Here is a 15,596-nt window from a genome sequence, read left to right as displayed (position 1 = left end):
AAATGAAAATGGAAGGTAAGTTACTTTTATTTGGGGATATCAAATAATGGTGAATATTGAACCAAAGGAACAAAATAATCTTTGTCAACACTGGTTTCAAAACTATTTAAATATATGAAAAGTGTAATTCCACACATTTTACATAATTAAATAGCAAATTGTGTGTTGATTTATTTAAACCAGTGGGCAAAACAATTTATTTTGCAGAAAATTTTTCTATAAATCGGTGGCACTTCCTTGCATGTTTAGTAGAATATTGGTTACCCTTTTATCAGAACTGGGTAGCACCAAAGGACTGACCACAGCATAAGCATTGATCACAAGTCTCAGGATACCCAGAAATACTGGGTCATATGCCCACAACAGGACTGAGGAGAATGAGGTGATAAAGGTCACGCAGTACATGACCACAAAGAAAATTACCAGCAGTAGAATGGTCCGGGTGGCCTTCTTCTCTGGGGAGGCTCTTGGGGAAAGGTGGGTGCTGTGAAGATGCTGGGATCTCCTGTGATGTCTGAACAACAGAATCACCATGTATACACTTGCAAGCAGCATGATTCCTACAAAGGAGGCATCTCTGAATATTGTCAGAATGAAGAACAGTCTCCTGATGATGGAGTCTTTGGCAGAAAGTGAGCAGTATTTACTGACATTCAGTAGATTGGCCTGGGTCAGATTGTAAGATGCAACAGTGGAGAAGATCAAGTTACTACTGAGAGACAAATTAAGGGGCCATAGGAAGAAGAAAACGTGGATGATGCAACTTGTGGATTTCTGTTTAAATCTCACAAACCAGGAAGTGTTGGGGCTGATGGTGATGGCCTGGAACACACTCAGGAGGCAGGTGGTACCAATGGAAAGGCCCCTCGTAACTCTGTTCACAAAGAAAAATACCTTACATTTCAAGTCATTCTGAAAATGCAGTGACTCAAACAGGCGTGGAGACAACCAAACAGTACAGTGAGGAGCATCACTATATGGATGAAGGCCAAATGACAGGTGATCAGGTCACAGGGCTTGGGCCTGCAATCCAGGCTGAGGCTGAACACGTGAAAGAAAAGGAGAAAAGCATTGGCGTCTCAGCCAATTTGCCAGATTGGAAAAAAGAGATATTTTTAATAATAACGTACGTGGAAGCTGATGTTAATGGCATGGAGGAAATGTATTTTGTATGCCTGCCAAAAAAAGAAAAATAGACCTCATACCATCAATGTTCTTTCTTCAATTGTCTAAATTACTGCCTCCATCGTATTTTTATTTTTCCTAATTATTCATGGTTAATCCTATCTCATATAATTTTGTAAAAGCCTCAGCCTAATTCTTTACACCACAACACACATACACACACACACACACACACACACATGTAAAACCCAACTTATCCACAATTATGTCTTTAGTGTGTGTCATTGGCTATTCTCCTCTTATACCAGAACTTTACTTTTTACAAAACATTTTTTGTCCCACATTTCCTAGTTTAATAATTAACATTCCAAACTATGATGAAATATAAAATTACTCAGTTGTGTTTTGTAAAGCTAAACTGAGCAAAATTTTATAAATTTGGGAAGAATTATCAAAATTAAAAATTGGAAAAAATACCCTACTAAGTCTGTCTCATATCATATCACCTTCCCTGGATGTAAACATTATTATTATTTTTATCAAATTACTTTAATCCAGTAATCAGCTGTATGACACTGACAAAATGGAAAACCACCATATTCACTCAGTTTCTTTTGATATGTAATAGGGCTCAGTTATATATTCAAGGTCACATAACTTGGTGACCAATATATATAAATATGTAAGACAAATTGAAAATCTTGACAGATGGGGTTTTTGGCTCATGCCCAAAAATTCATTGCTTTAAAATGACCTAAATGCATAAATTAATAAAGGAAAAATGGTACAGTTGATTATGACTGTTACTCTATCTCCAAAAGCTTAATCTAGTGAAGGGATCCATATATCTTAAACACCAAGATCAAATATCTGATAATTTCCAGCAATATACATCTGAAAGCTCCCAACTATTTAATTCTGCTCATACGCTGGACTTGGGAGAAGCACCAGAGTAATATTGACTTAAAGGCTTAACATTCTTAATACTTTCAGGATCATAGTTCACCAGTAGTAAGGGAATATTAAGGCATGAAATAAGTACTAATATATACATGATAACTACATATCTGAATAACTTTATTAATATACAAAATAAACTAAATAGAGAAATAAACTAAAAAGTGAAAATAAAAATAATTAGAAAAATAACATACAGAAGAATTTTAGAACTTTCTATTCTTGCCCCGTGAGATTTCCAGGTCACCTCCTCTAACTGATGTCCCTTACTCAATAAATGACTACCACCTCCTGAAAAGGAGTTGATTTTCTTGATCATCAAATGGTATCCTTCTTCAATGAGGCCCTTGAGGAGAAAGGTGGTCAGCCTGAACAGAAAAATGACATGGTTCCCATGGATTTCAGTTGACCACTAAAAACATAATTAATTTTAATTCATATTTTGGAAGTTTATCTCACCTGCAAGAACCAAACAACTAATAGCACAAACTTCTGTACCTAAAAAATATATATATATTTGATATTTGTCTGAATTTTAAATTTAATCATGTGTTTTTGTCTATTTATTTGATGAACCTGGAAACCCAAACATGCAAGAATTGGAGAATTTGCAAAAATGTCACTAAATGGACAAGAAAAAAAAGACTGACCATAAATTTGGTCTTAGATCAAATGCCTGTATCAAAAAGAAAGAGTATAATGAAAAGAAAAAGACTTTTATAAGAACCCAAATGCTGTTTTCCACAAGATGACTATGTTCTTTTGAAGAAAGTGAAGTTTAATAAAACATTTTCTTTAGCTTAACAAAAACATGGAATTGCCAGAGTGTGTTAGTTAATAACTATTATATAGAGATTTTTGTACTCAGGCTGGTGTGTATTTATTTAGGTATGTATTCTAAGTGATAAAATAATATTCTGCATATTGTTTTACTATTAATGAAAATGTCATTTTTCTCATTAGATTTGCCATATTCTATGAGTATCTTTAGAAGATCTATGATTGGACGTTGACAGCATAAAGTGATTATGAGAACTGCAGGAGACAAGAGGAGAGAGGTTTTGTTCAGTGACAATCGTCAGTAACAGGAAAAACAAAGCTGGCAATGTCATTAAAAGAAAATACCTTTCCATTATGATTAGTTTATAAAAAGGCCTTGATGAAATGCAAAAATGCCAAGTAATAAATAGGATAAATGTCAGAAACCACTGAATAAGTAAACTACATCTGTTGTTGCATGGCAGTTGAATTTAACATATGGTGTGGCTGGAAGCACAATGCTTGCCAACAAGGATATTTACAACTTCAAGATATGAATTCTCAGCCACTCCCACCAAGGGAAAAAATCATAGGAAGAGAAGGTGTCGCTGCATAAGAAAAAGACAGAAGAACACTGGCAGGTCTTGATCACAAATCTTGTGCTACAAATTTGATAAACCCTAAAAGTCCTGTCAGACAGTGTTTTCTCCTCACCGCCATGTCTCGTGCTTTATAACATTATAATTCCAAATAGTCTTCAACATTATAAACATACTAAGATATCTATAAACTTAAAAGGAAAAAGACATATGATGAAATCATTTTGGATTAGTTCAGATAACTTGTAAAGATAAAACCACCTAAGTACATACAGTAAGTAAAACTGAGAAAAGTAAGAAAAAAATTAAGTGCAATTCCAATTCAAACACCTCACAAAGTTCTAAAGATGCTTTCAAAAATCTATAAATGCATGGCCTCATAAGATTCATGAAATTGAGTTTTTTTTCATTTGGAAATATCTACTGCATTTAGTTCTGATTCACTAACTATTAGACTGAAATTATGAGAAAGAATTCTCCTAACACTTTAATGAGAAGTATCTGCCTCATCTCACCAATCTCACAGACTCCTGAGCATTCACAGTTTATGAAGCTGAGGAATAGACACTCACCCAGCAGTGTCTTTGGAGTAAGTCCATGTATGTGAGTTAAGAGCCTCAACACATGGTTATAAGGCAGGGATGTCATGAGCTCATCTTCCTCCAGGCCCATAATTGTCATGCCACCTGCAGAAGCAGGACAGCCCTGCTCTTGGGACCATTAGACATGGGAGCCTCCAAGGAAAAACTAAACTTACCTCATTCTTGGGAAACATTCGACCAGGAACAGCTGGGTTCCAATCTTCCCCATGCGTGAGCTCATTTTTCTGGATGACCTTGCCCGGGTGGGTTGTATCATCTCAGTTCCTGTCCACAAAAAAAAACCAATTTGAACAATCACCCTAATTTCAAAATGAGTAGAACACCATGAACCCTCCCCAAAGTATCCCCACTGGTTTGAGGGCTCTGAGTCCTTCACATGCGTTATCCATTGGTTTCTATTTTTAAGGCCAAAACTAAACTAGAAGCCCCTCTGTGGGAATTAGGAAAATATACTCTCAGCCTGAAATACATAGGCAAGGAGCTTGTCCTACAGAGACACAGCTTTGTGCAAGGGCACCTGGCATGGGGAGCAGGATGCTGGCTGCTTTTTACTCCTCCATCTGATTTTCCAGGTGCATTCATAGAGTGTGGGAAGAACACATCCATTCCAAAACGTGCTGAGGTCTGAGATATGAAAGGTCTGTCCTAAATGTTTTATTCTGAAATGAAGCGTCAGATTCCTTTGTATTCTCTGTCTCTCACATCGCCCGACCTCCTCTTTTGCTAATATTCATAGGGTTATTTTATTTCACACACAATATTAAAGCACTCACTCTTTAACCATTGCAATAATTTTCTGTGACATCCATAACTGTATCTTTGTTATAACTACCCTAAACTTAACCCTCACCTGAAGTATGACTGCCACATTTTTTGTCCTCTTTCTTAATAAAATATCATTTTATAACAAATTGGTAACTTGTATTCCTCTAGAGTTTTGACTAGTAGCACAGGGCCCAGCCCTTAGCCTGTGTGAATTCACCCTGTTGTACAACTCACAAGTTATTTTTGCTTCTCTGACAAATAAGAAATCTGTTTGGCCTTAGTCAGGACCACCTACCACACAGACTTCTAAAGTCTGAAATTAAACTAATCCTGCCATCACCAACTGAGCCCAGTTTATCATCAGCCACCTTTACTATGACATTGTTGCTTAATCCAGGTGGATTTCTTAGGTCTGGGGTTGTCTGCCATCTTGGAAGATTTTTAACTCCTTTTAAAATTTTTGTATAGTACTCCAGGAAAAGACTTTTAACCAAGAGTTATGTACCGAGAAATTATCTATGAAAAATAAAGGCAAAAGGAAGATACTCCAGGTGAACAAAAATTGAGCCAATTTATCGCTAGCCATCTTACGTACTAAGGAACTTCAGTCTGAGAGTGATCCTAACAGAATGCACAAAAAAGACAAAGTATTAGTAAAAGTAATTTTGTAATTATAAAAGACGGCATGAAAGACTATTCCTTGTTTATTGATTTTAAAAAGCCATTGCATAAAATATGTATATAATTGTACTGTTGGCCATATAAATATAGAAACGTAATATATTTTTCAATAAATGCACAAAAAGGAAAATGGAAACGAAGCTGTTTGAGGCTCAGGAAATAGCTCCAGATAATAACTTGAATTCATAGGATCAAATAAAGAGAACAGGAAATGGTAAAGTTAATATTAAAAATATAAATATATAATTGCTCCCATTTCTTCTCTCACCTTCTTTAATAGGAATGATATTACATACAGTGATAATTACAACAGTGTAATTTTGATAAACAGATGTAGTAACCATAGCATTACCATCACAAAAAGGAGAGAAAAGAAACTAGAGCCATATAAAAGTAATGCTTCTGTAGCTCACCAGAGTTTTGTTAGTATAACATGAAGGAGATTCTGATGAATTAAAATGTATACAGTAAGCACTAGAGCAACTAGCAAGGCCATTCTAAAATCAGATAAAATACTTTAAAACAAGAACAACAATAGAAAGCCAGTTACTGGAGAAATAAAAGGGACATCTTATAATAAAAAGGGTCAATTCATCAGGAAGATATAAAAAAAAAATTATATGTACCTAACAAAAATCACAAAAATAGAGTAAATTTTTTTAAGTAAGGTGAAAAATGTAAAAAACAATATTGGGAGACTAATAAATCACTTTCAGTAATAGATAAAACAACAAAAAATCAACAAGTAAATGGATTTGAACAACATGAGAAACTAACAAGAATTAACAGACATACAGCGAATATATCACCCAATAACAGTGGAATATATATTCCTCTCAAGTGCTTGGAGAACATTCTCCTGGATAGACCATAAGTAAGGCCATAAAAAAACTCAATAAAATCAAAATGATTGAAATAATGCAAAGTATATTCTCTGACCATTTGGAAGGAAATTAGAACCAGTGACCAAATTCAAGATATCACCAAATTCAAGAAATTTGATGAAACTTAGGAATAGGTTGAAATTAAACAATATACTCCTAAATGAGAAATAGATCAAAGAACAAACCATAAAAAAAAAACTGGAAAATGTTTGAGACTGGGAAAAGGATATCAGTTGGGGCAATCAATAAACATGTTTAAAAACCTTGGCGGAAGGAACAGAGAATGGGATGCCTTGGAGATTAGGGCTTTGAAAAATAACCATAAATTCCAGGGATCAAGAATACCATGTGAATGGTTAGAGTGGAACATATCATCAGAAACAGCCTAGAAGGTCCTAACCACTCACCTATATTTGAACATCAAACTAAGCAAGGATGAAGAAATGGTAAAGGCAAAAAGGCGTATGTGAAACACAGAGAGCTCAGCTGGAAGATGTGGGATTTATTTTGAGAGGCCTGGCATTAAAGGATATCTGTCAAATCACTTACGGATCACTAAGCTAATGGAACATAAATTTTAAAGACAATACATGACAAAGAATGCAGTCTTCACAAAAAAAATTTTAGAATTCTCCCCTCGCCCCCATACACAGCTAAAATACAGTACAAGCAGCATCAAAATTTCAGGTAAAGAGACAGAATCTGATTTCCAGAGTTACCACATTATAATGTTAAAATTATAAGCTATACAAAAAATAAATTATGGCCCGTTCACAATTTGAACAAACGAATGGAAACCGTTCCTGAGAAGGTCCAATATTAAACATACTAGTAAAAGACTTTAAATCAAGTGTCTTAAATATGCTCAGGAACCTAAAGAAAAATTAAACAAAGAACTAAAGGAAACCAGGAAAACAATCTCTCATCAAATAAACAATATCCATAGAGACAGTGTTTATAGACAGAAACCAAAGGGGGCAGGGTATAGCTCAAGGGGTAGAGCACATGCTTAGCGTGTACAGCATGCAGAAGGTCCTGCGTTCAACCCCCCAGTCCCTCCTCTAAAAATAAATAAATGAATAAACCCAATTACCTCCCACTGCCCCCCCATAAAATAAAATAGACAGAAACCAAAAATAAATTCTGAAGCCGAAAAGTACAACCAATAAAAAAAATTATGAGAGGGGATCCACAGCAGACTTCAACAGTCATTTAAAAATCACCAAATTTGAACATATGTCAATTGAAATCTTCAATTGAAATCTTCCATTCTGAATATCAAAGAGTAAAACAGTAACCAAAAATGTACAATAATCTCACTAGCATCTTAAGAGAATTCTGGGACACCATCAAGCACATCAGCACAAGCATTATTTAAGTTCCAGGAGGAGAGAAGAAAAAGAAGGGAAAGAAAGAATACTTGAAGAAAAATGAGGTCAGGAAAAGAAAGTTCATTGAAGGAGTAAGTTTATATATATACACACATACTAATATTAAATATATATTATATATTATACAAAACACTAATATTATATATATATAAAAAACCTTAAATTAATGACAGCAATGATCCCAGGAGGGATGGGAGAAAGAAAGGAAGAACTCAGGATTATTTTGTTATTATACAGTATTCACATTATCCACGAAGTGGTATAGTGTTATTTAAAAGTGAACTTGGATTAGTCATGAATATATGTTGTAAACTATAGAGCAACTACCAAAAAAGTTTTAAAAAGAAGTACAATTGATATTCTAAAAATGGAGATAAAGAGGAATTGTATAAAATGCTGAATTAAAACCAAAAAAGTCAGAAAAAGAGTGGAAGACAAAATAGGAAAAAAGAACAAGGGCAACAAAAAGAAAACAGTAACAAATATGGCAGATGTTATATCAATAATCTCTTTCCATGTGTGTGGTCTAAATGCACCAATTAAAAGAAACAGACTGCATCAAAATATGACCCAACACTATACTTATTCGAAATTTGTAGATACTAACAGGTATATATAGAATAGATAAACCAGATTATACTGTATAGCATAGGGAAATGTATACAAGATCTTGTGGTAGGTCACGGTCAAAAAGTATGCCACAATGAATATATGTATGTTCGTGTATAACTGAAAAATTGTGCTCTACACTGGAATCTGACACAACATTGTAAACTGACTACAACTCATTAAAATAAAATTTAAAAAAAAGAACCCTACTTAAACTATAAAGACACATATGGATTGAAAGTAAAAGGAGGAGGAAAAACACTTCAAAATAAAGCAAGAATATCTATGTTAATGGCAGGCAGAGCAGACTCAAAGTAAGAAAAGTTTTCAGGAATACAGAAGAACATTATGTAATGATAAAGAGTTAGTTCCCCAAGAGGACATAATAATTCTTAATGTGTGTGCACTTAACAACAGATAATCAAACTAAGTGAGGCAAAAATTGAAGACGCCAATAGCCATCTCTCATAAATGGACTGATTTATCACGCAAAAAAATAAGTAAAAATAGTTGAACTCAAGAAGTCCATTAATCAACTGGATATTATTTAAATCTATAGATTACTTTATTTAACATCAGCAGAGTACCCATTTTTCTCAAGCTCATATGAAACATTAGCCAAGATACACCACACTATAAGCAATGGACATTTTAATATATGTCTTAACAAATTTAGAAGTACAGAAATCATATGCTGCCCACAAGCACAACCAACATTAAACCAGAAATCCCAATAATAGAAAGATAACTGAAAAATACCAAGACATGGAGATTAAACAACACACTTCTAAATAACTCACGGGTCAAAAAATAAATTTCAAGATAAATTTTTAAAATATATTTTGTTCTCAGTGAAAATAAAACACACCGTATCAAATTGGGGACGAATCAGCAAGAGTGGTACTTAGAGGGGATTTTATAGCATTAAAAGCATATATTAGAAAATGAGATAGATCTAAAGTCTATCCTCTAAGTTTCCACCTTAGGACACTAGAAAAAGAACGGCAAATTGAAATCAATAGGTAAACAACAAGATCCCACTGTATAGCCTAGGGAACTATATTTAACACCTTGTAATGGCCTATAATGAAAAAGAATATGAAAAGGAATATATATATCTATGGATGAATCACTATGCTGCACACTATAAATTAGCACAACATTGTAAACCCACTATACTTCAATTAAAAAAGAAAGCAAAATAAGCAAAATAAAAGAAATTATAAGAATTTTAACATAAATTAGTGAAATTGAAAACAGATTATTAATACAAAAAAAAAAAAACCCAAAAGCAGGCTTATTGAAAAGATCAATAAAATTGAAAGTATTCTAGCCATATTTACAAAATGTTGGGGGAGAGGATACTAATTACTAGTATCAGAAATGAAATAGGGGCCATCACTACAGATTTGATGGAAATTAAAAGGAAAATAATGAAATACTAAGAATATCTCTGTGCTCCCAAATTAATAACCCAGATGAAATGAAGCAGTCCCTTGAAATACACAATCCAATAATTTAATTCATAATTAAAACTCTCAGTAAACTAGGAATAGGGGAGACCTTTCTCAATTTTATAAAGACTATCTATAAAAAATCTACAGTTGTGGAGTGTGGGGTGTAGCTCAGTGGTAGAGCATGTGCTTAGCATGCATGAGGTCCTGGGTTCAATCCTCAGTACCTTCATTAGAAGAAAACTCTACAGTTAACATTAGACTTACTGATGAGACACTTAAAACTTTCCACTAAGATCGAGAATAAGGCAAGGAGGTCCCCTCTGAACATTGCTTTTAAACACTGTGCTGAAAGTCCTTGTTCTTCATTCAGTAAGTCAATAAGAAAAGCTAAAATATTTTTCCTACAGTATTTGTTAACTGTTTATTTATCAAGAGAAATTATTCCTTAGCCCAGATGTTCATAGTTCATAGTTTCATAGTTCAGGAATACAGATAAGTGATAAACTTGAAAGAATCAACAAGAACCAAGAACCCTCTGAAATAATGTGAGTATAACGAGGTTTCAAAATATATGGTTAATACACACACACACACACACACAAAAATTGATTTTCAATATTCTAACAAATGAACAAGTGGAATTTCAAATTAAAAACACAATACCATTTACATTAGCACACCAAAATTAAATACTTTAACATAAATCTAATAAAACATGTATAAGATCTATATGAGAAAAACTACAAAATCTTAATGAGTAAAATCAAAGAACTAAACAAATGGAAAGATGTCTATGATGGGTACAAACTCTTAATATTTTCAGGATATCAGTTCCTCTCAAATTGATCTATAGATTTAATGCAACCCCAATCAAAATTCCAGCAAATTATTTTATGAACATTGACATAAAGATTCTAAAGTACATAGGGAGCAGGAAAAGACTTAGTTTAGTCCACACCCAGTTGAGACCAGAGCCTTAATTTTTTAAATTGATGGGCAAGAACAATATTGGAAGACTGATGCTACCTCACTTCAAGATTTGCTATAAAGCTGCAGTAATCAAGATGGTGTGGTTTTGTCCAAAGAACAAATAGATTAATGAAAACAGAATAGAAAACCCATAAAGAAACTCACATAAATATTATTAACCGATCTATAACAAAGGAGCAAAGGTGATACAAGGGAGCAAGGATAGTCTCTTAAACAAATGGTGTTGGAAGAGCTGGACATCCACATGCCCCCCCTCCCAAATGAAACTAGGCACTGACATTACACACACACACATACACACACACAATCCTAAATGTATCAAAGACCTAAATGTAAAATGCAGAACTGTAAAACTCATTGAAGATAACAGGAGAAACCCTAGATTGACCATGGGTATAGTGCTGTTTTATTAAAGTACCAAAAACACAATCCATGAAATAAATAATTTATAATATGGACTTCATATCATCAAAGAGACAAGAGATACAAGTCTTGCTGAAAGATGTGGAGAATAGAGGATTCTTGTGCACTGTTGTTGGTGGGATGGTAAACTAGTTCATCCACTATGGAGAACAGAACGGAAATTCCACAAAAACTAAAAACAGATCTTCCAAATAATCGAGCAATCACACTTCTGGGTATATATCCAAAGGAAATGAAGACAGGTTATTGAAGAAATATATACACTCCCATGTTTATTGCAGCACTATTTACAATAGCCAAGACATGTAAATAGTCAGAGAATTTGTCCATTAACAGATGAATGGATAAAGATGTTGCATATACATATAATGGAATATTCCTCAGTTATGAGAAAAAGGGAAATTTGGCCCTTGGCAACAACATGGATGAAACCTGAGGATATTATGCTAAGTGAAAAAGAGAAGACAAAGAGAAATAATGTACGGTATCTCATGTATATTAACTCTAAAAACACCAAACTCAAAAAAAAAAAAAAAAAAAAAGAGAGAGACTGGAATAGTGGTGACCAGAGGCTGGAGGAAGGGGAGAGAAGTTGTTTAAGGGTACACATTTGCAACTAGTAGATAAATAAGTTGGAGGCATAATGCGCGGTAAAGTTGATTATAGACACAGAGCTGTACTGTAAACATTAAACTCTAAGACATAGATCTTAACTCTTCTCACCAAAAGAAGAAATGACAATTATATCAAGTGTGTTAATTAATGTTATAATGTCAATCATATTGTGAAATAAATGTATCAAATCAATATGTTGTACCCTTAAAAATATGAGTAAGAAAGAGTAAATTTTTTTTAAATAAACTTGCTTCTTAATTTTTTAAATAGTCTTGTTCTGCTGTCTTCTCCAGGGCTCTTTTATAACACAAGTTAAAAATCAACTCCTAGGTTTCTCCAGGGCCCCCAGCCGACCTCTCCCAGCTTGCTTTTAACAAGAGAAGGGAACACGGGTTCAAGAGCTGGAGGGAGAGCCCAGGAAAGCCTGCAGGGGGAAGGAAGGTCTTAGTGGGGGGCTAATGCCTGGAGATGGGGGCAAGGGGGTGGCTGGGCTCCTTATGGGAAGGGGCTGGGATGGCCCCGCTGTGGAGCAGGGAGTGGCTGAGGACTTACGCGTCTTGCTGCTCAAGTCTCCTGGAAGTCCTGGCTCTTCATAAGCCATGACGGCGGGTGGGCTGAGGCCCCAAGTAGGAGATAATCGCCTGTTCTTCGGGAGGGGCTGAGGCAGCCCTCAGCACCCAGTTGAGACCAGAGCCTGGTGAGCAGGCTGAGTGGGCAGGCTGGAGGGGCTGGCTCTCCCATCACCCCCCCACTCCAGAGGAGGAGAGGGCTTCTGCCACAGGATGAGGACTGGCACCTGCAGAACCACAGGTGGGTCAGCCACGCCCTCAGCAGCACTGGATACAGATGTGGACAAAGCGTGGCTGATGACAGTGAGGCCCCGTCCTTGGCAAGGCAGGCGGATGTGGCGGAACCCTGGCTTCAGGCTGTTGAGAGGCAGCGTAAACTGGCCCACAAAGCCACTGGGGGAGGTGGAGTCATAATCTTCTACCACGAACAGCACCAGCACCAGCTCCGGAGCCGGCAACTGGAAGTGCAGGGTCTGCCCCCAGCGGGGTGAAGCCATTGTTGAGTACACAGTTGGTATCTCTGAGAGCACAGTATGCCGGCACCCCATTGATCTCAATGCACACCAGCAGGTCCCCGATGGAGTTTGGCTTCTTGGCGTTCAGCTTAGGCAGCTGCTGCAAAGTCAGCATCTGGCTGGTGAGAGTGGTTCTGCGCGGTCCAGGACACTCAGGGTCAAAGGTTGTGTCGGGCTGCTGCAAACAGGCGGGTTTCAGGACTTAGCCACACTGCACGTTGATGAGGAAGCGCCCGGCATTGAGGTCCATCACATAACCTGGAAGTTCAGGGCCACAAGCTGACAGCCCAAGTCCTACGTCTCCTGGGGGCTGTACTTGGCCGAGTTCATCCGCAGCTCCAGCGGGTAGACTCGGGTCAGTTGGGGGGCACTGTGCCTGGCGAAGCTGTTCCTGCCTCTCGGATGAGCTTCTTGACCTTGCAGCTTCCCTGAGGAAGCTGATCTAGCAGGGCTGGGGCGGCGGAGGGGCCAGGCACAGGGTCCACAAGCGGGGGGCCAGAGCCGACAGCTCTGGGGAGATCTGCTTGGCCCTCCGCCTCTGCTCTGTGGCCCCCCACCTCCTCTTTTTCCTCCTCCTCCTCCAGGTCTGATGGAATTCGACCGTCCTCACTCCGAGCAGCTGGCAGCTTCTTCCCCTTCACTGGCACCCAGCCTTTCAGCTGCTCTGGGGATGGCAGCTCTTCAGGGTTCTGGGAGTCCACCATCTGTGTCACCAGCATGTCCCCCAGGATGGTGTAGAGGTGGCAGGCCATGGCAGCCTGCTGCTCCAGCCCACAGTGGTTCTCGAGGGACAGGATGACCAGGTATGGGGACAGCGTGAAGGCGTGGTCACGCACTGCCTGGATCGCATCTCGGAAGAGGATCTTGGGGTTGAGGGTGTGGCCATGGTGGATGACCGGCTTCCCTCCTGGCCACTCTCAGCAGCCCAGCTCCACACAGCGACATCCGTGGGCAAAGGCCCTAACGGAGGCCTCGGTGCTGCTGGGCCCCCGATCTGAGAGTCAATCAGATAGGTATTGTGGGAGGAGGAGATGAAGGAAAGGCGAGGGGCTGGTCCATGTCCTTGAACACGCACGTGTGGGCCAGGTCCACGGCAGCCCCCTCAGGTGACAACAGATACAGCATGAAGCCCCCCAGTGTCATCCACTCGTGCTACTTGGCTGTCTCGTTGAACTCACAGGTATGGATGAGCTGCTGGGCGCGGGCCAGCGTAGTGCTGTCCTTGCCCTGGTCCTCCAGGAACTCCAGCAGCTCAAGGGCGCTCAGCGCACGGTCCCCGCTCAAGTACCGATGGAAGATCTCCCTCAACTCCGGGCCTTTCAGCAGCCGCCACAGAAATTCCTCAATCTCAGTCCCCTCGAGCTGCTCACTGCCGGAGCGGTCACACTCCTTGAAGAGGCAGTAGGCGTACATATTCGTGCCCCACGTTGAGCACTGGGAGCAGGCTCTTGACCTCGTTGGAATCACCTTACTGTCCTGGTTGGAGTCCGCCAGGTGCAGATAGGACCGCTCGCCGGTAGGTCGAGGCGCTCGCGCTGGTTTATGGCGTCAAGGCGCACGCGCAGCTTGGCCAGCCCGCGCACCCAGCGCTGAGCCTCCTCCGCCACGCGCGTCGCCAGGTTCAAGTTCATGTGGCGCCCTTAGAAGGCGGGGGTGAGGCAGCGCGCCGGCTCGAAGGCGGCTCCGAAGCGCCGCAGGCCCTCGGGCTGGTGGCCCTCGCGGACGGCCTCGATGTGCTGCTCGAAGATGTGCTGCGACGGCGCGCGCGGGATGCGCCCCTGGAACCACACGCTCAGGCCGTCTTCCTGCAGCAGGTACAGCGGCTCCTTGTGCCACATCCGCGAGCGGGTCTTGCAGAGCCGGGAGCCGCGCAGCATGGCCTGCACGTCCGCATCCTCCATCAGGCCCGTCTTCTTCAGCGCCTGTAGCCCGGGCCTCTCGGTGCTGCCGTCCTGGGGTGCGGGCGGCGACGGGAGCGCGACGAGCCTGCGCCGGGGGCTCCTCGGGCGGCCGCACAATATGGTCAAGGGGCCGGGTTCGGGCCCGGAGCTGCGGCCAGAGCCGAGCCAAGAAACTTCAGAGTAAGTTTAAATGAAACCAAGAAGAGGAAGGAAATAAGATTACAGCAGAAATCAAAGGAATTAAAAAACAGAGGAAAACAACGGAACAAAAAGTCAGTTGTTTAAAAAGATAAATAAAATTGATAAACTTCTAGTCAGACCGACCAAAAACAAATATAAAAGACAAAAATTACCAAAAATGAATGAAACAAGGGCCATCAATACTGATCCTATGGACATTAAAAGGACAATAAGAGAATACTAAGAACTGTACACTCGTAAGTTAGACAACGTAGGTGAAATGGACTTACTCCTTGAAAGACACAGACGACCAAAGCTCACAAGAAAATTAGAGTATGTGAGAATCCTGTGTCTATTAAAAAAAATTAAATTTGTCATTAAAATTCATCAAAAAATAGAAAGAAAACGCCAGGTCCAAATAGTTCCACTGGTGAATCCTACCAAACTTGTAAGGAAGATGTACTTCTAATTCTACAAAGCTCTTCCAGAAGAGGAAGACACACTTTCCAACTCATTTCCTGAGGCCACTACACTCTAATACCAAAATCTGACAAAGAAATGAAAATACAATGAC

General features: G+C 39.1%; 1 protein-coding gene and 1 pseudogene across 1 annotated transcript; both read right to left on the bottom strand.

Moving 5' to 3' along the window:
* LOC102507669 overlaps positions 1-15,596 on the bottom strand; it is a 34,382-nt pseudogene that overhangs the window by 17,736 nt on the left and 1,050 nt on the right.
* On the bottom strand, positions 217-12,458 carry LOC116660095 (vomeronasal type-1 receptor 90-like). Its single transcript, XM_032468795.1, is given in 3 exon segments — positions 217-951; positions 954-1,078; positions 12,410-12,458. Coding segments are annotated over 3 exon segments (909 nt in total).

This window comes from Camelus ferus, chromosome 3 (genome assembly GCF_009834535.1).
Source record: "Camelus ferus isolate YT-003-E chromosome 3, BCGSAC_Cfer_1.0, whole genome shotgun sequence".
NCBI lineage: Eukaryota > Metazoa > Chordata > Mammalia > Artiodactyla > Camelidae > Camelus > Camelus ferus.
This window is presented reverse-complemented; position numbering and strand designations above follow the sequence as displayed.